Genomic DNA, 25,533 nt, shown 5'->3' with positions numbered 1-25,533 from the left:
AGTATGATTCTTTAGGAGTAAAGTCCTCTGTTACTTCAAAGAGTATTATCTGGGGCAGCACTGTTATATGGGTTCAGATGTGCTGTTACTATGGATACATATTGGCCAAATGGTTTCTAGTTATCACGTTACCTAATTTAGCACTTTAAAATGTTTTTTTTTCTTCTGCTTGTGCAATGAATAACCTGACTGCTTACTAAGTCACATATGGTGGCATTTTGTATTTGCATCCTGTGATATGAAATTTGTAAGTATTTAACTAAGTATATATCACCTCCTGTATGGATTGACATCTAACATTAATGCCAAAATTGTTTGTAACATTGAACAAGCCAACTGATAAATTTAGGTTTCTAACTTTACATTTTATCCTTTCTCCCATGTTTGTTCAGTTCCTTCCTTCCTGTTATTCTTGTCTATGAGGTGTTCATTTCTTAAGTCCAAAATTCTTATTTGGTTGACAGCATAAATTTTTTACAGCAAACAGTTTTGTTTCTGTTAAAGGCTTTACCTGAAGACTTTCAACTAAATGGATTTCAGTTTTGACCTCTAAATATCAGTGTAGTTAAACAGTAATATTTTATTTTTTACTTTAAAGTCTTAGTTCTGAGACTTCATCAGCCTGAAAACAAGCTCTTCCTATTTATGCATGCAGGGTAGGAAAGGAGGAATATTTTTGAAATCAAAAGTACAGGAAAATGAATTGGTTTACAACACATCCTCTCACTCCATGTGTTAACAGATTTGCTCTAGTAGCTTCTAAATGAACCTTGCCAATGCTGAGGTAATAAATCAGATAATTGAGTCAAAGCAAAATAAACTTGAAATCCCTCAAGTGAAGCCAGTGTTCAGACACACAAAATGCCAACACATTAGTTTCAACTGGAGGAAATGTTTTAATTCTCCCCAATCCAGATAACAGTGTAAGCTATGTGCTGTATTAGAAGAGGATGGATTTAATTTTATGTATCATTTGAGTCCCATGGCTAAAACCCGATAACTTAAATCTAAAGGGCCTTTTTGAAGTGGTGGACTAAGTTAGAAATCACTCAAGACCCTGAAGCTGAAGACAGCGGGTGCAGCTGTCAGGACAGTTGTACCCAAAGCGAGGGTTTTGTGAGATGTAACTAACAACCCATGTAAAGCCAGGTGAGGATCTCAGTCCTGCCTCTACGGAGAAGATGTCCTCAGCTCCACAGAAGCTCAGCTCCTTCTCCTCTGTCTCCAGTGGGCAGAGGCAGAGATGAGGACTCTAAGGCCGGGGCTGACACTTGGCCAGGTTCTGCGGTCCACTTCTCTTAGCTGATTGACACTCCTTGAGTGTCCTTGTAGAAGCTGACTCTTGACATCCCCTTCAACACCTTCCTGAAAAAATTTCTACCCGTGCCTGAAATGCAGCTGTCCTGGGAAAGGTATCTCATGGCATGATGCATGTAAAGTGAGCAAAACTATCTCCCAAATGTCTTGTACCGAAAGATCGATGTCAGCTCTCTGAATTTTTCATGCGTGCAGCATCAGCACAGTTACCAGCTTCTAGTTGAAAACCACACAAGCTGCTGGAGATTACGATGGCCAAAAAGATGACCGGTAATTCATATCAGAGCTGGGAGGCTGATTGTAACCGCAGGGAAATGCGAAGTGCTATGGCACAACTAATAATTGCAGTGGAAATCTGAAATTAAATTTCACTTGAAAGTTGCAAACTTAAAGCTCCTAGCCTGGCAGTCTGGAAGCTCTTTTGTATCTAACTCACCCAGTGTGACTTTGTTCCAGGTGCTGACCAACTTAGTACTGAATCAGGGCAAACCAGAACTTGTCTTTTAGAAAATCATGAAAACCAGCTTTACGATCACACTTCTTACATGTTTCCTCTTCTCCAAAGCAGTTGTGCTGTTTGAGAGGTCAGTGCTGGCTCTGAAAGCCTACCAGATGGGTTTCCAGAGCTGGCTGGCTTTCCCAGTGGGAGTATTGCTGTGCTGTGCTGTTCAGACATCTGCCGTTCAGCAACCTGCATCTCACAACTGCACCAGCAATGGTCAAAGAATATCCTTCAGCCACTCCTACAAGATTGACCTGCCCGCCTCCTCTCAGATTAAGTTGGAAGCAGATCCGTTACAGCATGAAGGCAACAGTGGGGTGCAGCTAGATCCTGGGGAGGCCGAGGAAAATGAAGAGCAGAATATAATCTTTAGGCACAACATCCATGTGCATACACCCAAAGGGGACTGTGAAACTTTGAGCTATATTAAGGATCTGCTTGAAAGGATGGAGAAGCTTGAGAAAGAAGTGGCAGAGCTGAGAGAAGTTTGCAGCCCTCAGAAGTGCTGTGGGGGAAGCCAAGGTCAGTAACAATTGCAGTATCTGTTCTTACATCCCAGATACAGCCGATTTACTGCAGAGATTTGGGGACTGGAATCCATTTAGCAATGTTATGGGGATTCTCCGTGAGTGAAATGCTCAAGCCCTGTAGATGGGATGGTGCTCTAGTTTCTGTGATGTGAAAGGAAATCTGAAGGTCCCAAAATGCGGTAGTGCATACCGTTTCTGGAACTAGCGCAGGGGCGATCTCCTCAGGCATCTCCCAGAAGAAATGTTCCTGAGTTTCACATAGGTGGAAGGATTCAATGAAGGAATTTCTGGGGGAGGAGAGTGTGGGAGATGAGGGAGACGCTTCTTTTTGCTGTCTTTTCCTTCCTCATTTTTGCCTCCGGAATTTTGCAGTTGTTGAGAATTTGTCTTTTTATTTCCTCCTTGATAACTGACTAAAAGAAGAGGCAGAGTTGATGATGATGATGATGTTTTATGCTGGCCACTGGCTCTGCCTGGAAAAAAAGTTTTGCACTGCATGACCTCTAAGGAAAAAAATTAACAAACTGATGTTGTTTGGGGAATGGAGACAGGGAGTAGTGCTGTCTTTGCTTATATGAAAAATACAGGTATATAGCAGATGAGAATAGTGTGCTCTCCATCTTGATTAAAAACTGTGGTGAGATATGGTGAGCTTAAATTACAGCCAGGAAGATTCAGGTTAGAGGCTGTGAAAAGTTTCCTAATTGACTCTCTGGGGTGGTCATGGAATCTGTGCTCCAGCCAACTATGGACAAATGTGTTGGGAAAGGCAAGGGTGGAGCTGGTCCCTCCTTGGACCTGGGGCAGATGGACAAGGTGATGTCTTCAGGTCTTTTTCAGCCCATATTTTTCCAGAGATATTCGTGCTTTCCTTTTAATGACCTTGAACACACCTTTGCACCTCTAATTTTTAATTTTTATTTTTTTCTTTTCCTCATCTGTGTGTCACACTTGTTGTTGTGCATCCTGGTGCTGCTCTGGCCAGGTGTCTCGCATTGCAGTGGCCATGGGACTTTCTTCTATGAGACCTGCAGCTGTAAGTGTGCCAAAGGCTGGGAGGGCAGTGACTGCTCCCGCCCCACCTGCCCCGGCCACTGCACCGGCCACGGGCACTGCGATGGTGGGAAGTGTGTCTGTGATGAGCCTTACTTTGGCGAGGACTGCAGCCAGCAACTCTGTCCCGAGAACTGCAGCGGCAACGGCATCTGTGACACAGCCAAAGGGCTCTGCCAGTGCTACAAGGAGTTCATCGGAGAGGACTGCAGCGAGAAACGATGTCCCGGGGACTGCAGTGGCAATGGGTTTTGTGACACAGGAGAGTGCTACTGCCACGATGGCTTCTTTGGCCTTGACTGCTCCCAGGGTAAGACATGCCTGCGAGTTATTTCTCCCTTCTTTCTTTCATTCCGAGTTTCCCTCTTTACCTCCCATAAACATTTGGTTAATCCTGTAGGTAAGCCAAGCCTGGCGTCACCATGTTCCCCTCTGAGTTCCTGCTAGGCTAGGGATGCTAACTGGTCCATGTCTTCAAGAATTGCCTGGAAAACATTTCTGAATTGGGGAAAGGTGGTAACGCTAGCATAAGCCTGTGTGTAGCAGCTGAAGGAGAGAGCAAAACTGGGTATGGAGCCTGTAATTAAAGAAGGAGCCAGAGTCTGTCTCTTGACATACAAATGAGACAACAGAAGGTAAAAATCATGTTTGCTGCAGTGTGTGCTGCTTGCCTGTAAGGTAGTTGATTTGATAAAACCTGTGAGACAAAGGATGCATAAACCCTTAAAATACCCTCCCTTTGAAGTGAGGTCTCTGGGAAATCCTCCCTTATCCTGCTTTGTTACAAGGCAGTAGGATTTGCCTGAGAAGACCTGACTGAGCTGACGTTGAGGTGTGTGTCCAGCAGTTTCTGCTTAATTCTGAAAAACCTATCACTTCCCTATAACCACAAGTTGATAGTCCAGGCTTCAGCACTCAGCCTTTCACCTTGGAAGCTGCCTTTCTTAGCACATCACTGCTTGGTCTAATCTTTCAGAGCTCCTCGTGAAGAGGAGAAGTAGGTAACAGCCACACACTGAGCACCAGGTACTGCTCAGTAAGGGTTTGCAGTGACCTTACTCACAGGTCTTTTCTGCTCCAGATCATCCCTCACCTCTCAGGCTTGATCTATCTGCTTAGAGATTCACCTTTTATTTAAAAGATTATTACCTCAAATTCTTCATCCAAACGAGCTCTGCATCAAAACTTCACTCCTCCTACCCCTTCCACGCTATCCAGAGATGTTTCTCTGTGGCTCCAGTACTCTTCTCTCCTGTCAGTAGACTGGGATTTGCTGCTCAGGAGGCTGCACCTTTACAGAGGTGGCAAGTGGAAGAGTTTCTCCCACAGCAGGAACAATTCTCCCAGAGAACTGTTGCCCAGCCAACCTCCCCCAAATGGCTGGCTGGGTCCAGCCTTGGATCCTCTTCCTTACCCAACACCTGCAGCTGTTTTACAGGCTGTGAAAGTGTCCTCTGTTCTCTGAGTGAGTGAGCACTATAGAGTTAATGCATATAGCATAATCCATTTTGCTAGTTTCTGAGCACTACACCTCCACTCCTGCTTAAAAACTGAAGTCCAAAGGCTCCCATCTCAGCATCTGTAGCCAAATGCTCCTCTTCCATAGATGTCAGATTCTTTTCTGTTCCAATTTGGGTTAGATTTCTGCATTCTGGGAGATTTACACTGAGAGCTGGTTTTATTTATCATTATTATGATGTTCTTTTTTTGTGTGTCTTGGATCATGAAATCACATATTTTGTGGTATATTGCCATGGGAACTGGAATGTCTGAACATCTAGAAGTTGCTATCAAGCATGCAACACTTTAATTAATGTCTTGCAATTCTTTCTGAAGGAGAAATAGAGGATAAAGACACATTGAACAGCAGGTATTGGCCTGTACTCTTTCTGGACTTTGTTTACTGGCACTCCAAAATAGCACTGTGGGATATCCGAAGATGAATAAACCAGCAGTTTAAAACAAGTGTATCCACAAAACCAGTTTTTTGGTATCTCAGCACAGTATTAGTTTAACCAGGAAGTCTTTGTATTGATGCTGTAATCAGGAAATTGGGAAACAAAGTGGGACTCTGGTGTTCCCAGGGGAGCCAGGGTTGCCAACAAGCCCCCCTGTGAGCTCTCAGCCCAGCGCTGGATCTATAAACGTGCTGCTCGATTTCCACTTGATTCAGCCATTAGGGCCTCAGCCTGCTTCTGGAGGAGCAGCTGCCTGATGGAGAGAGGTTGAGGAGAGCAAGCGGAACGCAAGGAGGACTCCGGCACGGCCCACAACCACCCGTCGTCCTCATTCACATCAGCAGTTAGCGCTGTGCCTGTGATGAACCTTTCGCTTCAGGCTAGGAGGTCCTCTGCTGTCGGAGAGCAAGAGGAGGAGGTTTTCAAGGGTTACCAAGTCCAGGCAGTGCTTCCTTCCCCTTCGTGCCTTCATGGGGCTGCTTCCCCGGGCCCTGACCAGGAGCATGTTTGTCAAGTCCTGAAGTACTCGGGTTCATCCCATGGCTCTGGTGCATCTCAGGGCAAAGCAAAGAGCCACCTTGCAAAAATGGATTCCCCTGGGCTGGAGAGTCACCGCCTTTGTCAGAGCCCCTCGTCAAAAGACCCTGCTCGGAAACACAAACTCTCCTAGGCATATGTCCTAAACAGATGGTACTGGTTTCTTACGCCACATCTCTCCTTTTCAGAGAGGCACATACAGTCCTCTTCCAAACTGTGCTTAGACAAATGCAAAACCACATAATTATGTATTTTGGTTCTTTATTATTTTACTGGATTATTCAAATCCAGCTTCTATATTACAAAGAGGCAAGATGAATGTTCTCACATTTTGTACAAAGGTTTCATCAAAAGCAATGGCATACACGCATTGAGGGTAGAATTTGGTGAGAGCTGTGAATTACACAAGGGAATGAATGCTGCCTTTCAAGTGAGAAGAATCTCATTATGTTATCTGACCTAATGTTGCTGACACATGCCTTTTTACAGGCACTTGCTATCTTTTGCTATCGGTTAGTGCCTTGCAAATGAAATACAGCTGGTAGATGGTTTGATCAGTTTATGATGTGCTTGCTTGTAATTAAAAACCAGGTAAACTTTCTGACAGATGTTCTATGTTGACTGCTTTCAAGGGTTGCTTCAAGACACTGATGAGCTGTCTGTCTTGTGGCAAAACAGTTAAAGCACTGTTGGTGTCCTGAAATTTATTATGTGCAGCAGACTTGCCCAGGTCTCCTCTAGGCACCAAGTGTAAGTTTCCATCAGTATAAAAGCTCAATTTTCTGCCTCTGCCATGGAGAAGCTGTGTTCCCCAGTTTAGGGGACCAGTTGACATTTTGAAATAACTTTGACAGTGATATGAAAAGAAGGTTTTGGCTTGTCTTTCTCTTCCTAGAGGCATTGGAAGGGACAGCTTTATAAGAGTGTTTTCCTCATGCCAGTGGGGGTTTAGAAGCTGGAAGGAGTCACCCAGGAAATTACTGTATTTGTTACAGACTGCAGTATTCATTTGTATTTAACGATTTCTGTTGTGCAGAAAGAAATGGACAAATCCAAGATGACTACAGACTGGGAGTTCCAGTTCTGCATTCTCTCTGTATTCAAAATAGGTTTGAAAAAATTTCTTGCTTGGCCATGTGAAAAGACATCATCCTCACTGCCATATTTTTCTTTGTTTCTCTTCTAGTGCTTGCTCCTCAGAACCTGCAGCTGCTGAACTCCACAGAGAACTCTCTGGCTGTCAGCTGGGATCAAGTGATTGATGTGGATAATTACCTCGTTACCTATTATCCAGTAGGGTATGAGACGTTGGTGAAACAAGTCCACGTGCCCAAAGAGCAGCTTGGCTATGAGATTGTGGGTCTCCGTCCCGGCACCACGTACAATGTCACGCTTCATCATGTGAAGAAGGGGATTGCCAGTGAGCCCAAGTATCTAGAAGCAAGTACAGGTAGGAACAGGCAGTATTTTTCTTCAGAGTCAGAAGTTGTAGATCTTTAAAGTTAGGTTCAAACAAGTAGAGTGAACTGTTTGGCTTTGCAGGTTTGTAACATCCTACCTGAACACTGGAGAGCCCTTTTTCTTCCCAGTCTCAGTTGCAGTTTTCTGTCACTGTTCTTTTCTCAAGAAGCTGTGCCCAGATAAGTATCATTAGGGCTGAATGTTTGGCAAACTTCCTCTCTTTCCCTTTATCTTGTCCAAATCCTACTTGCATTGATGCCCCTGAATTCCAAGGAATCCATGATGTTGCCTGCTGCAAGAAGCAGGAATGCAAGCATGCAAGATAAAGCCAGCATGCTAGTAAGAATAATGCACTGTTTGACTGGATGCAGAAGGGACTTACAAGTAGGCAGGATGTCATTCCTAGGTAGTAATTTCCAAAAGATATCTGCAGCAGTGAGTTTCCCTCATAGTCTCTTCCCAGGACTGAATGAGCCTGATGGTACTGAGATTAGGAGGTTGAGTGTGGAAAGACCACATATTTGAAGCGGTCTCTCAGGAACTGAAATGCCATTTGTTAGCAGCTGATATTATGCTGTCTGCCTGCACTTGGCAAAAACAGTGAAAAGTTTGGTTATTTTGACATTTTTCTTGCTTCTAGCACAACAGGTGGGAGCTGAGAGCCAGAAAACTCTTGAGTTGGAGTGTTACCATGGATAGAACTAGACCTGTTGAAATAACGATTGTGCTGTATTTGCTTAACTCTTCAGTTTGGCTCAGGAAAATGTCTCAGGTCTTAGAGCAGGTGACTGGGGAGGGAGAGGGGCTGTTTAGCAACTTCTTATCTTATATTCACCTTTTGGTGTTTGATCCTGCTTCCTCCTGGCCCTCTGCTGTCCTTCCCAGTCCTGTCTGCACTCAATGCCATCTGGGTGACGGAGGAGATGGAGCACTCCCTGGAAGTGGAGTGGGAGAACCCACCAACAGATGTGGATTATTACAAGCTGAAGTTCAGATCCCTGGTGGAGATGGATGAGAAGGAGGCTGTGGTGCCCAAAAGCAGCGACCCGAAGAGCAGACACATCGTGACTGGTGAGTACTAGTGGGTATTTCAGACTGGGGAGGGAGAAGTGGCAGGAGCTATTGATGGTCAGACCGCATTCCTGAGATGATTCTTTTCTCGTGTGGATGGCCAGTTTTCTTCCACATCGTGCCTGCTGTAGGCCAGGGTGAAATCTATTGGGGTTCCTCTATCCCATAATGATGAGTGCCTCCACAAGGAGAAAGCTTCTTTGCCCTTTGGATAGCAAGTTTCAAGGCATATTCATTCAGCTTTAATTCTGTCCTTGTTAGGAAGAAAGTATATTCTTCTGTTTCAGAGCTGGTAACACTGATGTTATGGAAATCTCTGCTTACTACAGTCAATGTATGCCTGAAGGGCAAGCCTAGACCAAAAGTGCCGTCAAGGCATTCTCAAGTCCAAAGGAAGTTAGATAGAAATCTAAACTTTAAGTTCTTCTCTGCTAGAAACCTAGAACTGGATAGACTAAACGAAATAACTTTAAGAAAAATTTCTGTCTTCCCTAATTGTTGGTAATGCTCCCTTTTGCTCTTTGTAGGCCTGAAACCTGGCACAGAGTACGAGGTCACTGTCATACCTGTGAAGGACAATATAGAGGGGAAATCATCCTCAGTGAGTGGTAGGACTGGTACGTGGAAAGTTTCTTTTATGATATTGATGTTACCACAGGGTTCAGGGACAGATCTGTCAAGATCACAGCACAAAAGGTGCACAGTTGGCTGTTGCTTCATGCATGACCTGCAGCCAGGTCTGCTTGTGTCTTGTTTCAGCTTGTCTACACTGTATATTAAACACTAAACCTAGCTGTATCTCAGTCTTTGGTCTTAAACCTCCAGTAACATCACCCTTAACTTGACAAACGGCTCCAGCTGGACACAGGTTAAGTACAGTAAGCTGGCCTCTGTACGTAATAACAACCCTCAAATGAGCTCAGAGCTAGGTCCAGCAGTAACTCAAAGTTTGCTGGTTCATGACTTCCCTAACTAGATCATTGACAGGATGACCTCGCTTAAACCTAGCATGCATGATTTGCAGTCTTGATATAGCCCTTCCTCGTGGATCCTCTGGGCAGCTGCTGCTGACTGCCTGGCAGCTGTTAGCTGCTGCTGATTTGCCTGGTCTCTGAGCCCAGGAGCAATACGGAAGAGGATAAGTTCTTCCTTCCTGTATTGCCTGGCTCCAGCATTAATTTTATGTCCACCAGACTGAAGAGAACAGTTGAGCTGAGGAGCAGATTAGCACACTGCTGCCAGGCCTGCGTTTGCACTGGGGGCTGTGGTCCCAGCTCGCTGTCCGCTCTGGCACACATGGGGATGCAGTTGTGCTGGTCCTGTGGGCTGCAGAGTGGCACAGCCCTAGCATTTCTGTGGTAGCTTGAGTCTTTGCCTCTTACATATGAAGTGACTGCAGAGGGTTCAGCTACTTGCTGGCCCTTAGAGGTTGAAGCTTTGGTATGCTTTATCTTGTAACAGGGCCCGAGTCAGACATAGTCATTTCCAGTGTGGGGAGAGCACAGAAGCATCTTTAAGCTGACTTCTGCTCCGACTGTGTGCTCAGTACAGCTCAGAAGGCCTGGCAGAACCTACTGTTACTTGACTGTTACTTTTCCTGTAACTGCTAGCCTAGCCATTCCAGACCTGAATGTTAAAGCAGATCATGCTGCATGTTGGTTCACTGATGCTTCAAGCTCTTCAAAAACATGGCAGAATATTTTTTAGCTATTATATTGAAAAACAGACCTTGAAGAATTTTGAACTCTCATTCTACCTGTGAGATTCTGCAAACTCTGAAATTCAGCTCCCTTACAAAAGGGCAGGCGTGCTGTGTCCAAAGACTGAAAAATCCCAAATCAGGCCTGACGTTCCTGAGATTGTCTTGTAAATTATTCTATTAAAAGAAAATTGATTTAAACCAACAAAACCTACAACCTCTATGCTGTCATTGTGAGGCTACTCTTCCTCCTTGCGGAAATTCTGATTATTTAGAACACTCCTGGCTTGTGTTTTCAAGCTGTTCCTCACAGACCTGGGAGCTGCAAACCTTCTTAGAAAGTGGGAAAAAAAAATCTACAATGAGTCATCCTGCTCACATTCTTATGTAACCCCTGGAACTTAGGAGATATGACTGAGATAAATACCAGCTATTGCAAGAGCTTCCACTGAACTCTGATTCATCACCTAAAATAGCAGAACCCTTGGGGGAGTCTGAGAGACAGGTCTGCAGGGTAGGCAGAAAGGGAGGAGCAACAACCTGGCTGACACCGGAGGCAGAGAAAGGATGGGGTCTATACTTGGTGCTGTGAGAAGGGCAAGCAAGAAGGTCATGCCCTTCTTGTAGAAAACAGTGGAAAGTTTCATCTAAATGGTAGAACAGTCCCGCTTTCTCCTCATTCTGACCATGCTGGTTTCTCATGGATGCCTTTCTTTTTTGAGGGGCTGTAGAGGGGAGCCTAGGTGAGCCTGTGCTTTAGTTGGCCAAAGCAGCAAAGCAAAAATGAAGGAAATGCGCGCGTGTTGTGACAGGTATTGTAGTGGTTTAATTCATCTGGAGTTTCCTGATCCTGCCCTTTGAAATGTTCTCTCAGGAGTTGATAGCCCAACCAATGTGACAACTGACCGAGTGACAGAAGATACAGCCACTGTTTCATGGAATAAAGTTGCGGCTCCCATAGACAGGTACATGGTGAGATACACCTCAGCTGATGGGGACACCAAGGAAATAGAGGTGGGGAGTGAAAATGACATCATCACCTTACTGGATCTGAAGCCAGGCATGGAATATGTCATCCACATCTGGGCAGAGAAGGGGCCCCAGAAGAGCAAGAAGGCAAGCACTAGAGCTGTGACAGGTAAGTTGTAGCAGCAGCAGCAGAGGGAGTTGAGTTTGAATTTCAAACTCCTTTATCAATGTTACATGTTTCAGTAAAGCTTCTCCTGCTTTGCACAGGTTTTTAGTGAAGCAAAAAAATTTGTGTCATTCTTACTAGTGTGGCTGCATAGGCCTCCAGCTTAGCATGAAGAGTCTGGTTTGAGTCCCGTTACGGACAGGTACTGTGGCACGGCACCGGTTACAGTCAGTACAGAGCCAAAACGAAAGCCTCATAGCTGGAATGTGTAATTCATGCCTTGCCATTAAAAAAACCTTGAACCACTGTTTTGCTCAGTTCTTACAATCCATCCAGCCATGGTCCAATGTGGCTGTGTGTACAGGAACAGCGTCTGCTGACTATTTGCAAATATTTTATCTATGTGCAATCTGTGCTTCTGCAGCAGAAGTTAGGGAATTGGTGAGGATCAGTCAAATGCTGAATTACGACGCTCAGTCAGTCACCTACTTTCAAATTGGTCCGTTGTCTCAAGCCAGCCCATGTTCTTACTGATAAAGGTGACTGGCTGGGGAGCTCCTGGACCACCCAGGGAGTTAAGGAGTTAAATGCACTGCATATATGCATACAGGCACAGCCCATACCCAGCTGCAGTGCAATTATAACTAAAGAACAAACTTGATTTCTTGTATCACACAAGAAAATCATTCACTTGGTTTTTCTTGCCACAGGTGAGCATCTTATACTGCTAAATCAGCTGAGCTGTGATTATTCAAATACATGTTCCCAGTGTGCGCTGCTCTAGGGTGACACAAACGAGCCTCAGCATCTTTCATTAAAATGACAAGTAACGTATTTTCATCTCACAAAATAGGTGAGATTAGTACACGCAGGTGGAAAATCACAACTTTTACCATAGCTAATGTGTGGGAAATCATAGTGCAGCTAAGCTGGTGTGTGGTAAATTACAGTGTGGCTGTCAGATGGTTGTGTATTTGTGCCCTGGAATTTAGAACCTGGAGCAGACTAAGCAGGAATAAGAAATGCTGCTTCAATAATTTGGAAGGCATCTGCCAGTCCTTCATTGCTCAGACTGCAAAGATGTATTTAGCAGTTCAGTGGAGGAAAAAAACAAAACAACAAATAAACATGCTCTGTGTAAAGGTCATGGGCTGTTGGGCTGTCCTCGAAGGGCCATGTTCCCGCAGGCTGCGTTGTGATAGTGACGTAAGGCTCGTGAAGTCTACTGTCATGTTTCTATCTGTGAAAAGGGCAGCAGAATGATTGTAATCATGGGAGGAGATTGAGAGTGGCTTTTTTCCAGTGGAGAATGTGAACATAATCCTCACTAGTGCTGTTGCCTGGTTGTTCATTTTCAAACAGTCTCTTAAAAAAAACCAATAAAAAATTGCCAGTCTAGTGTCCACGTAGTGGCCAGATGGCTGACAGAACACAGTCACAATCTCTGGGGGTAGGGTCTGGCCTCTGATAGACAGGTACGTGGTGAGATTCAATACAACTGATGGGGACACAAAGGACGTGGAGGTGGGGAAGGACAAGAGCATCACTGCTCTGACAGGACTGAAGCCAAGCAAAAAGTATGCCACCAGCCTCTGGGCAGAGAGGGGAGCCCAGCAGACATTAGAGCTGTGACAGGCAGGAGGTTTTCCTTTAGTGTGAAATAATCTCGTTCCAGGAGAGCTGCATTTCAGACAGTTTCTGAGCAGTTAATTTGGTTTTTGGGTTTATTCCCAGAGCAACCCAGGCAGGAGGCTGTGATCTTCAGAAAGCAAAAGACAGTAACACTATTCTGCACGGGCTATCCTCTCTGCCCGTGCAGGCTGGCTGGGCTTTTGTCACTCCCCAGCAAAGAGCCCTGCTATTACAGTGGTGAGGAGGAGACCTAGACCCCAGCTGAAATACCTCAGAACTGGGCACCTCCCAGCTTTACAGTTCAGGCCCATCCTCATAAGAAATAAAGGATGAGAAGTGGAAGAAGTTGGCAGGGCCCTTGAGAGGAAGGAGTAAGTGTAGCCTCATTGCGACAACCCATGTTCTTCACTCCTAACTGTTCCTGCAGAAATTGGCAGCCCAGCTCACCCAGCACAGGGGCAGAGGGCTTGACTGGCTCTGCCAAGGCTTAGCCGCCTCGGCACTGACAGACATACAAGTGTGTGTACCAGTGCCTCAAGAATGGTAGGACTTGCAAACAATTAGCCCCCTTGTTAGTCCCCCTTACCTTGCGCTGTAATCCAGCAGCACAAAATTGGGGGCCACAAATGGTGATATCCAACAGGATTCACCTAAGTGTCAGCTATTGACACCGCATGATCAAAACACAGTTTATAGCTAAAGATAAAACTTCTATTAGATTTACCAGTTTGAGCTGGAGGGGGGAAAAAAATAAAAGCAAGCAAGCTTTTAGAAACACAAGCCCTTTTTAGGTCTTTGGGCAAAGAATCATTTCCCAAAGCTCATCTGTTTTTCCAAATATATTTGATAGTCTAATGAAACGTACTACCTCTGCCTATAAAACTTATGTTGTCTGTGTCTTTAGACCATTGTGATTAGCACAGCACTATACTAAACCTTTGAATAATTATGACTTTTGCTTACAGAAATCGACAGCCCAACTGAGCTGTTGCCTGACCAAGTGACAGAGGATGCAATTACTGTTTCCTGGAACAAGGTCCAGGCTTCAATAGACAGATACAGATTGAGCTACACCTCGGCTAATGGGGACGTAGAGGAGAGAGAGGTGCAGAAAGACCAGAACGTCACCACCTTGGCAGGACTGAAGCCAGGCATGGAGTACGTCATTTACATCTGGGCAGAAAAGGGAGAACAACAGAGCAAGAGGGCCAGCACTGAGGCTGTGACAGGTAAGAGGGTAATAGATTGTGTTAAGAGTTTAGGTCACAGCCCAGCTTTGCCTTAACGCTGAATAAGTCCATCCCAAGACAGTTTCACAGCAGAGGGAGATTCAGGCGTAAGAGATCGAGTCTTCAGGTTAGTGCATCTCACTGTGAAACCTATTCAACATCATCACAGAAAGATTCTAATTACCTGTATGTATTACAAATGGGCTGTGTTGTGATTACTAATAGGGAAAATGAAGCCTTTGCAGCAGTGTCTCTTGTTTATTTGTATAGTCACGTTTTATTTTATTTGGTTAATTTGTTTATCCTTCATCATGGAATAGGGAAATGCTCAGTTCCTTTTTGCAGGTGAAGAAATTGAAGTGCAGAGAGACTAACAGCATGCAGGATGCCTTTTCTTGCAACAGGATGATTAATCCTTGTTCCTCAGTTCTCCTTACTAGGACTTCTTCCGCTGCGCGGCCAGTCCTTGTTAAGAAGGTGTAGTAATCTACCCAGGGTGAGGGTTACTGGTTTATAGCAACGTTGTAAAGCTGAATGTCCGAATCAATTGCAAGTGTTTACAAGACCCATGCTCTAGGTCAGGGACTTGCTGAAGGAAGATGAGTAAATGTGTACCCAGGTCGTCCTGGTCTCTTAACAAAAGAGCTTTGGTTGTTCTCTCGCTTTCTGGACAGATGACATCTATATGAGCTTGTGACTGTGAGAAAATAAGAAAGTAACAACATCTTGCTTCGCAAGGGCTCTCTTCTCTCCAGGTCAGGACTGGCTGTGCTGTCCCCTCAAAAAGCTTCTGTAAGGATTAAAGACAGACCCCAGTCTAACCACCTCAGACCTTGGCACCTCCCAGCTTTGTGGGTCCAATCAGTGTGTGATTGGAAATAGGACTTGAAAAAGGAGGAAACTGGCAAGGCCCTTGAGGGGAAGGAGTGCCGCAGTACGGCCTATGACAGCCTGTGTTCTTCACTTTTAACTGTCTCTGCAGAAATCGACAGCCCGGCTCACCTGCTGACTGACCAAGTGACAGAGGACACAGCCACCATCTCCTGGAACAGGGTCCAGGCTCTCATAGATAGGTACATGGTGAACTACACCTCTGTTGATGGTGACACAGAGGAGATGGAAGTGGGAAAGAATGAGACTACCACGACTCTGACAGGACTGAAACCTGGCACTGAATATGTCATCTTCCTCTGGGCAGAGAAAGGAACCCGGCAGAGCAAGAGGCTCAGCACTGGGGCAGTGACAGGTATTCCAGAGAATCTTTGTGCTTCTACATAACACTGTGTTGTGGAGGTGATCTCAGTTTCTGCCTTGTTTTCTTCTGGCCAGTTGCAGAGTATATACCAGATACTGGTTTGTCTTGTGGTCACCTATGATGTGGGAACATCCATGCTACAGGCACCTTCAAGCTTTGGATAGACATGGCGCCTGGTCTAGAGAACTTTTAGGAACTAATGACTGCTCTGTTAGTTCAGAAACTAGCAGCCCCATATGAGCTTCACAGGACTTTGCTAGAGCTCACTCAGCACCTTTGCCTGCTCTTTTTGGTCTTCAGGTATGCTGAGCTCTGAAGGTGTGGCTGAGCTCTGTCCCACAGTGTACACTACGGTGTTGAATCCTGCCCAAACTTAGGATGATTCAACTAGTGTCACTGATAAGAATAGTATTCATCAATGAATCAAGACTTGGAAGGAAACACCCCTATTTTTGTTGTCTTCTCCCAAACCACGAAAGGGTAGCAGATGGTTTGAGCCTGGACAAAGTCTCTTAACTATCAGTAATTCCTTTTGTAGAATCAAGATTTTTGCTTACAGAAGTTGGCTGCTTAGCTAGGCTGAAGACTGACTGATTGGCAGAGGACACTGCTAGGGAATGAGGGAGAGATGGGGCAGGATAGCAGGTCTTGCTATCCTGATTAGTTTGAAGCCAGATGTGGTGTGCATCATCTTTGCAGGGAAAGGAAGCCAGCAGAGCAAGAAGGGCAGGCACAAACACTCTTCTGGGTGACCTGTGGGAATCTTGGAGTGCGATTTTTGCAGCTATGGAAAGAGGAATGTAGTTTCACGTCGTGAATTATCTATGATTACGTTCTCCCTTGGCCACGTCTTTTACTGAGGACTTCCTTCCTCAGTCATAATGTAAAGAAGTGTTACACCTTGCTGGCACCTCACAGCTCAAAAAGGGATATTTGTGGGAGAGGCTGATAAAGGGGAGCAGGGTGTTGGTGCTACCTCAGTCGCTCACATCTTTTTCTTTGCCTCACTATATCCATGCCAGCCAAGACTCCAGGGCCATGCATGCTCCCAAATGGTCTAATGGATCTCTCTTAAGGTTCATAGGAATTTAGGTTTGACGTGACCTCAAATTTCAGTTGGACCTTCTTCTGCACAATCATTCTCCCTGTATCTCTGCTTGATATTTTACTCCCGTTGTCTTACTCCAGTTCTGCATTGTCAATAGCAAGCACGGTGATTAGCCACTGAGACCCAGTAGAGCTACTGATGAGTTAGTCCGTGTCATCCTTCAGTTTCTGAGGGTGTGATCATGGGCTTTTAAAAAGCAAAAGCTTTAAATGGCAACATGTGTGTCTTCTAGTTACCCATGCTTTCTACTCTGCACTTTGTTTCTTAGAAATGGACAGCCCAAAGAATCTGGTAGCTGACCAAGTGACGGAGGACTCGGCCACCATCTCCTGGGATAGCGTCCAAGCTCCCATAGAGAGGTATATGGTGAGCTACACTTCTGCTGATGGGGACACCAAGGAAATAGAAGTGAGGAAGGACAGGAGCATTACCACCCTGACAGAACTGAAACCAGGCATGAAGTACACCTTGCATCTCTGGGCAGAGCTGGGAAGCAAGCAGAGCAAGAAGGCAAGCACTGACACGCTGACAGGTAACTGTGGGCAGAAGGGAAAGGAAATGAGGTAGAAGGGCCTTACTCTCTTGTTGTTTTATGTCTCGTGACCTCTCTTTGCGTTACCGGGTAATGGAGATGCACAGTGGTAAACCCGTTCTGGAGATATAGACTATAGTCTATACTCTGCGTGAGTATAGACTACCCTAACTGAGATGATTAGAGAAGACGCAGATGTCGTAATACAATAGTGATGACAGCTGATGGTACTCAGCTTATTTCACTAGTCCTTAATCAAAAGCATGCAGTGCTTCATGTGCTGCTATCAGGCCTAACAATAACAGAGGTTTAACAACCAAAGTTAAACCATTTTAGAATCAGGGACAGTTAAAAATAATGGCCAGCCCTTTGACTCGTGACCTTAGACTGGTCCTAGGAGACTGCCAAGCAGGCTTAAATCTGTCCTGTTCAGTCAGCCGTAAGGATGATGGTGTACTGGGAACATTTCAGGGTCACTCCATGTCCATTGGCCTTGCTAATGTACTTTTTCTTAGTTTATGAATCACTCTATCTGTGAGATAGAACAGTTGAAGCTTGGATTGAGGGCAAAATGCCAAGCAGTTCCCCAATGCTTACAGAGGTTGAGGGCAGCTAATGGTGTCAAAAGGAGATCTCTTGAGGCCCAAAGACTGAACCTTGTCTGGAACTAGAAATGCAAGAAGAATTTCAGCAAATTGAAATGGTTTGTTTGTTTTTTTTTTAACTAGAATGAAAATGGAGACACCTGGAAGTTTCACATGAAGTGAAACTGCTGGGAGAGGGAATGCATTCAGCATTAGTAGGGATATTTTTGAAATATCTGCACAAAAAAAAGTACTTCTTTTTTTTTGTTATATTTCCAAAAGTTAACGACACCTCTGCTAAAATAATACAACTTCTGAGGGGAAAAAAACCCCAACATTTTCTTACTCAAGGTGATGGCTGATTATTCCCTAGCATCCTTCAAAGCGGCGGTGGCAGGGAGCTGTTCTGCGGTGGTCTCCACCCAAGGAAACTGCTCACTGGCCTTCAGGAGCAGTGCTGTGACACTGCAGGGCTCTCTAAGGCTGCCCTTCCCATCTCTTGTTTCTCGTGATGGATTTGGTACCGTTTAGCTCCCTCTTCTGTCCAGCGGGAGGTATACATGTAATGAGCTACTCTGAGAAGATTTCTGTGTCATTTTATTTAAAGCAAGTGTTTAGTGGTGTCCCAAATGAAGCATGAGTTCATGAGATAATGAACTAATGCTTAACTCAGAGCCTAGTGAAAAGTGATCTTCAGCTATAATGAATAGCCAGTGTTTTCAACAACGTGCTCTGCGAACGTTGATGTTGCTGTCCCTGTTGTTCTCCTTATATTCGGTGTTTTGATTTCTTCTTCTCTGCCTTTGTATCTGTTTTAAGCAGTAACCCTGCACACAAGGAGTGCAGTGTTTCCTGGGAGAAGCCACACTGCTCCACTCTTCTTGTTTATCTGAGACACACATAGCTTGGCCTTGTCTTTCTCTGTGGCCTTTTTCACAACTGTAATATTTCACTGATGCATTATAATTGTTGTTATGCTTATCCTCATAGCGCTCTTCAAGGTCTGGGAAGTGTTGTTGCCTGGTTTATGTGGAGAAGAACTGAGTTGACGGACAATAACATGCTGTAGTCCCCTAGGGAGGTTTGTGGAAGAGCAAGGAACTGAGATGAGTTATTCAGTTATAGTTTGCTATAAACTCAGGTGTACTTGAGCGTTGGAGCACTCTTCCCTGAAGGCCAGCATTGCCCACCAAGAACTTTCTCTCTAAAACTTGGAAAGTCAGACAAACCTTACTCCTTAAATTGTTTTCCTTAAGGTGTTCCCAAAATATATAGAATACAGCAAGCACAGGATGAAAATTAGGGAAAGACTGCTTCCATTGTTGTTACTTCCAACTGAGCTTTAGAAACTGTTTTAAAGCCCTGTTGTGGGTATCTTCTAAGATGCCTTTTGACCAATGCTGTGAACTGGCATTGCTTAAAAATGATTCTGTGCTTTTCCTCGTGCTGACCTTGGGCAGCCTGAGTGCACAGGAAAAGTCTGGCTAAGCCTTTTGATGTCACTGGAGGAGCCGGTGTCCCATATACAGCACAGACCAAACTGTAAAGCCGTGGGTTTCTTTGTACTCCTGCATTTACTAAAGGAAGCTGAAGCATGACGATAATAAAGCCTGTGAAGTCATGCTTCATCTGCAGTAGGGAAACAAGGGGTAGGGGCTCTCAGCAGGCCACTCTAGTGCCATGTTCCAGGATTGGGGCGTAGAGCCCAAACCTGACCCTTCTATGACTGCTTCTCAGAGATGAGCCTGATGGAGACTTCTCAAGCAGACATGTCAGGAGTTCCTGGGCCCTGTACAGTTGAGGCAATTGCAGGGCTCACAAAATATCCTAAACCAGATCTGTAGCAGACCCTGCTGTGTTTGGTCTAGGCTTCCACTGCTGGCTGGCTATGAAGGTCACTGGGTGCCTTCTGTACTTCCAGTTAGCAGGATCAGGCATTGAAAGCTCAGCCCAAGCCCTGCACTGCAGTTGCCATCTTTCATTTATGCAATGGGACTTGAATTTTCTTTTTCAATAGAGATTGATCCTCCCAAGAACCTCCGTGTATCAGGTGTGACTCACTCTGCTGGCGTGGTTACCTGGACTCCTCCTGCAGCACACATTGATGGCTACAATCTGACCTACCAGGGTCGAGATGGCACAAGCAAGGTACAGTGAATTCCTCAGTCCTGCAGACCCCACTGAAATCACTCCTATAGTTATGGGCTCTGCCAGTTGGGTCTTGTGGGTGTATGGATCACAGAAAAACAATTCTGAGAGGGAATCTACGTTATCCATGGCCCAGGGAGGGAGAGCTTAAGGAAGGAGAAGTGCTACTGTCATGAGCAGAAGCTGTGGAGGGACTTCGTGACAATGGAATGCCTCTTCCCAACAGATCTCCATGTGCAGAGGATGTGTTTGCTTCTTCACTTTTCTAACTTGTTATTATATTACCTGGAAGGGCAGCACTCACCCCGGACAGTGTCCTCAGTGTCCTAACAGTGTTTCTTGAGACCTTGCCCCAAATCTTCCTTCTGAGGAGATGGACTCCATGTTTCAAGGATACACAGTGAACGTGCCTGTCTGAACTCTACAGGAAAAACCCGCAAATGCATATGGAGTATGAGACACTGTGGTCCTGAAAAGCTAAATGCTATTCAGAGTCATGTTGACCTTTGATCTGTTTTATTTGGCAGGAAGTACAGCTGGGTCCTAGCGAACAGCGGTTTGTGCTGGAAGGACTGGAACAAGGAATGATGTATACCATCTTTGTGACGGCCTATAAGGGAGATCGCCAGAGCAGAAGGACAGACAGTTCCTTCTCAACAGGTAGGATTTGGCCTTGGGTGTTGCGCTTTTCCCTGCGCCCTGCAGCTGTTGTGCTTTATGGTAGAGGTCAGAGATGGAGTTCATGTTCTGCAGATGGCACTGGGAAGCTATGTGATCGTAAGCAAACCAGCTAGCGAGTCAGTGATGTGTCTCCTGGCTGGGAGTCTGTTCTAAGCCACACCATCTGGAGGCTTGGAAACACAACAGGATAGTGTGAGCGGAGATGGCCCACGCTGGTCAGTGCTGCTGGCAAACCTTGCTAGCCAAGTGTGGGACAAAACCTGGTGAGCTGCCAGCAGGCAGGAGAGATGATGGTACCCTAGAGGCTTTCTGCACCATCCTAGGAAGGGTGGGGCACTGTTGTGGCATTGGGTAGCTGCCTAGGTTGTTTTCAGAGGTCAGAAAATGCACACCAGAATGGCAGAAAATCAAACAAAATCTCACGCCAGCTTGCTGTGGAAGCCTCTTGTACTGTACCAGTGCCCACAGGGGTTGCCAATTGTGGACAAATTGTGAAATGCAGAGAAATTAAAGTCCCTGTTTACTGGCACTCCCACCTTCACAAACAAGGGCTCCTCTTCCTGCTCTCTCTGTGACCCAAGACAGCATCTCTTGTGGCTTCTGGGGACCCTATCCATGTGCCAGCTCCCATGCAGCAGGGGAGGCTGCCAGCAGCAACCTGCTGATGCAACTGGGCGCTGCGCGAGTGCACAGTGGGGGCTGCTGCTTTCTTTACTTGTCTTCCATTGTCCTTAGGGCATTCCTAAGGGTGTGAAATACCTCCTCCATCTCTATGGCCTGCTTTGCTGATGTGATGTTTTGTCCCCTCTGTTCTCGCAGTTAGCTTCCTCTACCCTTATCCTGCGGACTGCAGCCAGATGCAGCAGAATGGAAATGCCTCCAGCGGCGTGTATACCATTTACCTGAACGGGGATGGCAGCAGGCCCATGCAGGTGTACTGTGACATGGCCACCGATGGAGGCGGGTGGATCGTGAGTGATTCTCTGCTCCTCTGGGTTTTTTTGATGAGTGTAATCGAGTGGACCTGGTACTGGTGTTAGCTGATGTACCCCCTCCCACCCCCCGTCAGTAGGAATGCTGTGGAAGGCTGAATGGCTCAAATGCTTTTCTTATTGTTTGGTTGTGAATGCCACACAGGCTTGTATGATTACTGATGGAGGGCAATGACTGAGTTATGACAGCTTAACGTGTTACTTCTTGCCAGTTGGGTCATGTGAGTTGTCTGCAAGGGAGCATTCAGCCCTGTCATAAGATGAGGTACTACAGCTTAGCTTAGCTGCCTTTCATAATGAGTTAACTAAGCTGCATTATCTCATCTTGACCACAGTATAAGGTTACATGTATGGACAGTTAACGCAGTTCAGCTAATGCCTGTTAGTATTTTACATGCACCTGGGCCCTGACCACACAGTAGCTGTTGAGTGGCTCAAGGGAATCTGGAGGCAGAAGCACAGATGCTTTGAGGTGGGGAGTGTATATGAACATGAAGAAGTGAATCTGAGGTTCTCTGATAGCTGTCTCCCTAAACAACCAAATAAAAAAATCTTTATTCCCTTTGTCACCTTTCATTTTCAGTGATAAGTGATTTTTTTGCTAGTAAAATAAATTGTTGTGTGTTACTGCCCAAGTCCCTCTGGTTTTGGTGAAGTTCAGAAACCCAAATATCTTGTGGATCTTGTCTCTAAGCCTGTTTTGCTGAAGTGTTTAGGCCACGCTCTGATTTGTGCTGTCCACTGGCATTTGTGGAAAGTGAACTGTAAAATTTACACAACTAAGTATTCACCCCAGTGCTTATATGCAGTCAGAAAATGTAAATGGATTCCTGTGTGTACCCTGCTGAGGTGCAGTGTACACACCATCAGCTAGAGTTGCCTGCTCCTGAATGCTTCACCTTTTTTATCTGCATTTGAATCGGGATGAGCCTTTCTCATCTCCATCCTCCTTGTCTCCCCGCAACCTGTCATGAACTCTCACTCAGCCATCCTTGCTTTGCAGGTGTTTCAGAGGCGGAGCACTGGCGAGGTGGACTTCTACAAACGCTGGAAAAATTATGTGGAAGGCTTCGGAGATCCCACCGGGGAATTCTGGCTTGGTACGATACAATGGTGTGTCTAGTGAAGATTAGCTTTGAGGAAGCACCTGAATGCTGAAATATCCAACCCCCCTGAGCCGGCAGTCTGGAACTGTTGGCTTTTGCGTCTTCCCTAGAAGTGCCAGTGAAGCACTGAGGGATCTCTAAAGGACTACTAAGCCTTTCCACTGGCACGTTTGGGCTTTGGAGTAGTCTCAGAGCAAGCCAAACTCTGGAAAGGTTTATTTCAGGCTTGTGTGTTCCTATGAGAGGAAAAATAAAGAAATTGCATTTGTGAAAATGCAAAGTCCAGGATACTACACGAAACTTGGCATATTAGGTCATTTTTTTGTCTGGTTCTGTTAGAGACCTCTGTGTGGATCAGAGAATCCAGCACTAAATAGGTCAAGGTCTCTGGAGCAAGGGTCTTGAAATGTTCTGGGAAACATAATGTTGCGCTACAGACGGTCTTGCGCTGGTTTAGGCTGTTTGCTTTTTCTGATACTGCTGTCTCTTTCCAGAAAATGAGATAAGACAGAATAAACTTGGCAAGATGTCACGACAGCATCAAGCAGGGAGGCAGGAAATAGCTGATTTAACCAAAATGGCCACAGGGTGAGAGTCTAGGACTGCAAAGGTGAACAGGCTTTTCCCATTTAAAAGTAATTCTTTTTTTTCTCTTCTAGGTCTCGACAAGCTGCACAATCTCACAAGCAGCAGCCCCATCCGCTACGAGCTCCGGGTGGATTTGAGGACAGCCAGCGAATCTGTCTATGCTGTCTATGACTTCTTCCAGGTTGGCTCGAGCAGGGACAGATACCGGCTGTCAGTGGGGAATTACAGAGGCAACGCTGGTGAGGAGTGCCTCCTACTTGGGCTGTCTCCGTTTTGCGTGGGGAAGCAAGTGCTGGGACCTGTGTATTTGTTCTGCCAGTAGCATGGGAGCTCGTTAGGTCAGATGTGGTCCTCTTTGAGGAGAGAAGTGTGTACCTCCTGGGAAGGCTAAGGAGAGTGTGCCGACAGGCCTATCTCCTGCTGCAAACAAGGGAAAGCATTGCTTTTTCATGGGGAAGAAGAGGCTCTGTAACACAGTGAAACACCAGCTGAAAAGGCAGACTGGGGAGCATTTCCGTGAGGTAACCTCTGGTGATGGTTTGCTCAACAGCAGTAGCCATCCTGTTGCTGGCTTCTGCCACTAGTAAATCCTTACCATTGCCATTGTGTCCATAGTCTTCCACTTACCCTTTAATCTCCTCTTGCCATAAAGTTTAGATCTTCAGCTGGGGGGCAACCAGCCCTTGGACGTGCCCTCTAATAGCAGCCCTGTAGAAATGATTGTCCAGACCCATCCTGTTGCTTTTCCCCTGACAGGCCTGCTCTGTTCTGCCTGAAGGGTTTATAAGCCCTTAGGCTGAGCAACTCTGGTCTCTTACTCCTGTTCATGTCTTTCACCCCTTGTCTTAGGGGATGCAATGACCTACCACAACGGCTGGAAGTTCACCACGTGGGACAGAGACAATGATGTGGCTCTCAGCAACTGTGCTCTGACACACCATGGCGCGTGGTGGTATAAGAACTGCCACTTGGCCAACCTCAATGGGAAATACGGGGAGAGCAAGCACAGCGAGGTGAGTGGCAGAGCTCTGTCTGGTGGTCAGCTCTTCTCCCTAGCCTTGAGAAAACACATGGTGGGAGGAAGTTTCTCCTTGGAGCAGGAGAGGTTGCCCAGGCTATTCAAACTCATTTAATTTGAAAGGAAAATGATCCATAAGGAAACTTATAGCTCTTACTCTGTCCTCCCTGGATCCAGAGGGCTTGAGCTCGTGGCCCCCTGATTCTTGTGGGCAGAGATACTTGAGGTGGAGCTGATTTTTGAGGGGAACGCATAGAAGAACACTCACTAGGAACCACACTAGGATGCTGGCTCACTGTCTCATGTAGTCTATAGCTCGGCTTTCAGTGCATGCCTTGTTGTGCATCTCATTGCACAGGCTTATTCTGGGCTTGAAGATGGCTCAGTCCTGTTATGTTCCAAACTGGATAGAGATTTGATTTATATTAGAAGTGTCTGGAAGACCAATTATAACTGCAGTCAAAATCTGGTGAACGATAGCCTCTCTGTTTATTGGAGGGTTAAGTGGTATCAGACGGGGGCAGTGGTAGACTCCTAACTCCAGGTTTGGGTGCTTTAATGAAAGAAATTCCTTGATCTTTTCCCAGGGGGTGAACTGGGAGCCATGGAAAGGCCATGAATTCTCCATCCCTTTTACCGAGATGAAGATCCGTCCTCAGTCCTCCAGTAATGAGCCAATCCTTGGGAGGAAGAAGAGGTCTCTATCAGGGAAGAGGAAGAAGATCAGGACTTAAATCGAACTCTGTGCAGGACAGTACCCAAAGATAATGATTCAGTATTTCTTAACAAAGTTAGATTCAGACAGCTTTCTCCAATACATTGGAGACAATCGCTGACTGACCCAGAGACTTCTGGATCTGCAGTCCAGCCTGCTTCCAGCCTTTGGAGCTCCTGATGGGTGATCTGTCAGACACTGGGAGGGGGGGTGTGGGGAGCGTCCAACTTGTAGCTCCCCTGGTTGGCTAAACACGACAAGGACCTGCTTGATTCAATGTATGCAACTTCTATGAACTTCACATAAAACCAGTTTTAACCCGTGATGTTGTTTCTCGAAACCCAGGCTGGTAGCTCTTCTGAATTCTGTCCTTTTCTGGTGCCATCCACTTCAGACTTCAAAAAAATTAAATTTGATCCCCCTAAAAAATAATAGCTAATTTACATTAGAGAGAGCTTTCCTGAGGCCATCTATGCTGGTTTTGGCTGGGATAGAGTTAATTTTCTTCATAGTAGCTAGTATGGGGCTATGTTCCTCCAAGCCTGTCTCTGCATACCATTAGCCTAAAAGGCCGCTTACAGACCACGAACAAAATTCTCTATACGACTGTCCCATCTGCCACCTTCTGTTTTTTCATTAGCAGTGTGGTAGTTAGTGATGATGAAATGATAATGCTTGTCAT

At 45.7% G+C, this 25,533-nt stretch overlaps 1 protein-coding gene across 7 annotated transcripts in view; it reads left to right on the top strand.

Moving 5' to 3' along the window:
• The window catches only part of TNN (tenascin N), a 31,081-nt gene extending 5,890 nt beyond the window's left edge, over positions 1 to 25,191 (top strand). For 6 of the 7 annotated variants that reach the window (XM_075760471.1, XM_075760468.1, XM_075760467.1 and 3 more), the window contains 16 exons: positions 1,886 to 2,341; positions 3,335 to 3,712; positions 7,084 to 7,347; positions 8,244 to 8,429; positions 8,957 to 9,046; positions 11,003 to 11,266; positions 13,861 to 14,124; positions 15,107 to 15,370; positions 16,756 to 17,019; positions 19,621 to 19,751; positions 20,279 to 20,411; positions 21,252 to 21,403; positions 22,428 to 22,524; positions 23,190 to 23,357; positions 23,968 to 24,131; positions 24,724 to 25,191. In XM_075760471.1, coding sequence (XP_075616586.1) covers positions 1,930 to 2,341; positions 3,335 to 3,712; positions 7,084 to 7,347; positions 8,244 to 8,429; positions 8,957 to 9,046; positions 11,003 to 11,266; positions 13,861 to 14,124; positions 15,107 to 15,370; positions 16,756 to 17,019; positions 19,621 to 19,751; positions 20,279 to 20,411; positions 21,252 to 21,403; positions 22,428 to 22,524; positions 23,190 to 23,357; positions 23,968 to 24,131; positions 24,724 to 24,870 — 3,378 coding nt within the window. In that variant the 5' untranslated portion in view covers positions 1,886 to 1,929 and the 3' untranslated portion in view covers positions 24,871 to 25,191. Of the gene's footprint in view, positions 1 to 1,882; positions 2,342 to 3,334; positions 3,713 to 7,083; positions 7,348 to 8,243; positions 8,430 to 8,956; positions 9,047 to 11,002; positions 11,267 to 13,860; positions 14,125 to 15,106; positions 15,371 to 16,755; positions 17,020 to 19,620; positions 19,752 to 20,278; positions 20,412 to 21,251; positions 21,404 to 22,427; positions 22,525 to 23,189; positions 23,358 to 23,967; positions 24,132 to 24,723 lie in introns of all 7 variants that reach the window. The other variant, XM_075760466.1, reaches the window with a different exon arrangement.
• The last annotated feature ends 342 nt before the right edge of the window (positions 25,192 to 25,533 follow it).

The sequence above is a fragment of the Balearica regulorum genome, chromosome 8 (assembly GCF_011004875.1).
Source record: "Balearica regulorum gibbericeps isolate bBalReg1 chromosome 8, bBalReg1.pri, whole genome shotgun sequence".
Taxonomy (NCBI): domain Eukaryota; kingdom Metazoa; phylum Chordata; class Aves; order Gruiformes; family Gruidae; genus Balearica; species Balearica regulorum.
This window is presented reverse-complemented; position numbering and strand designations above follow the sequence as displayed.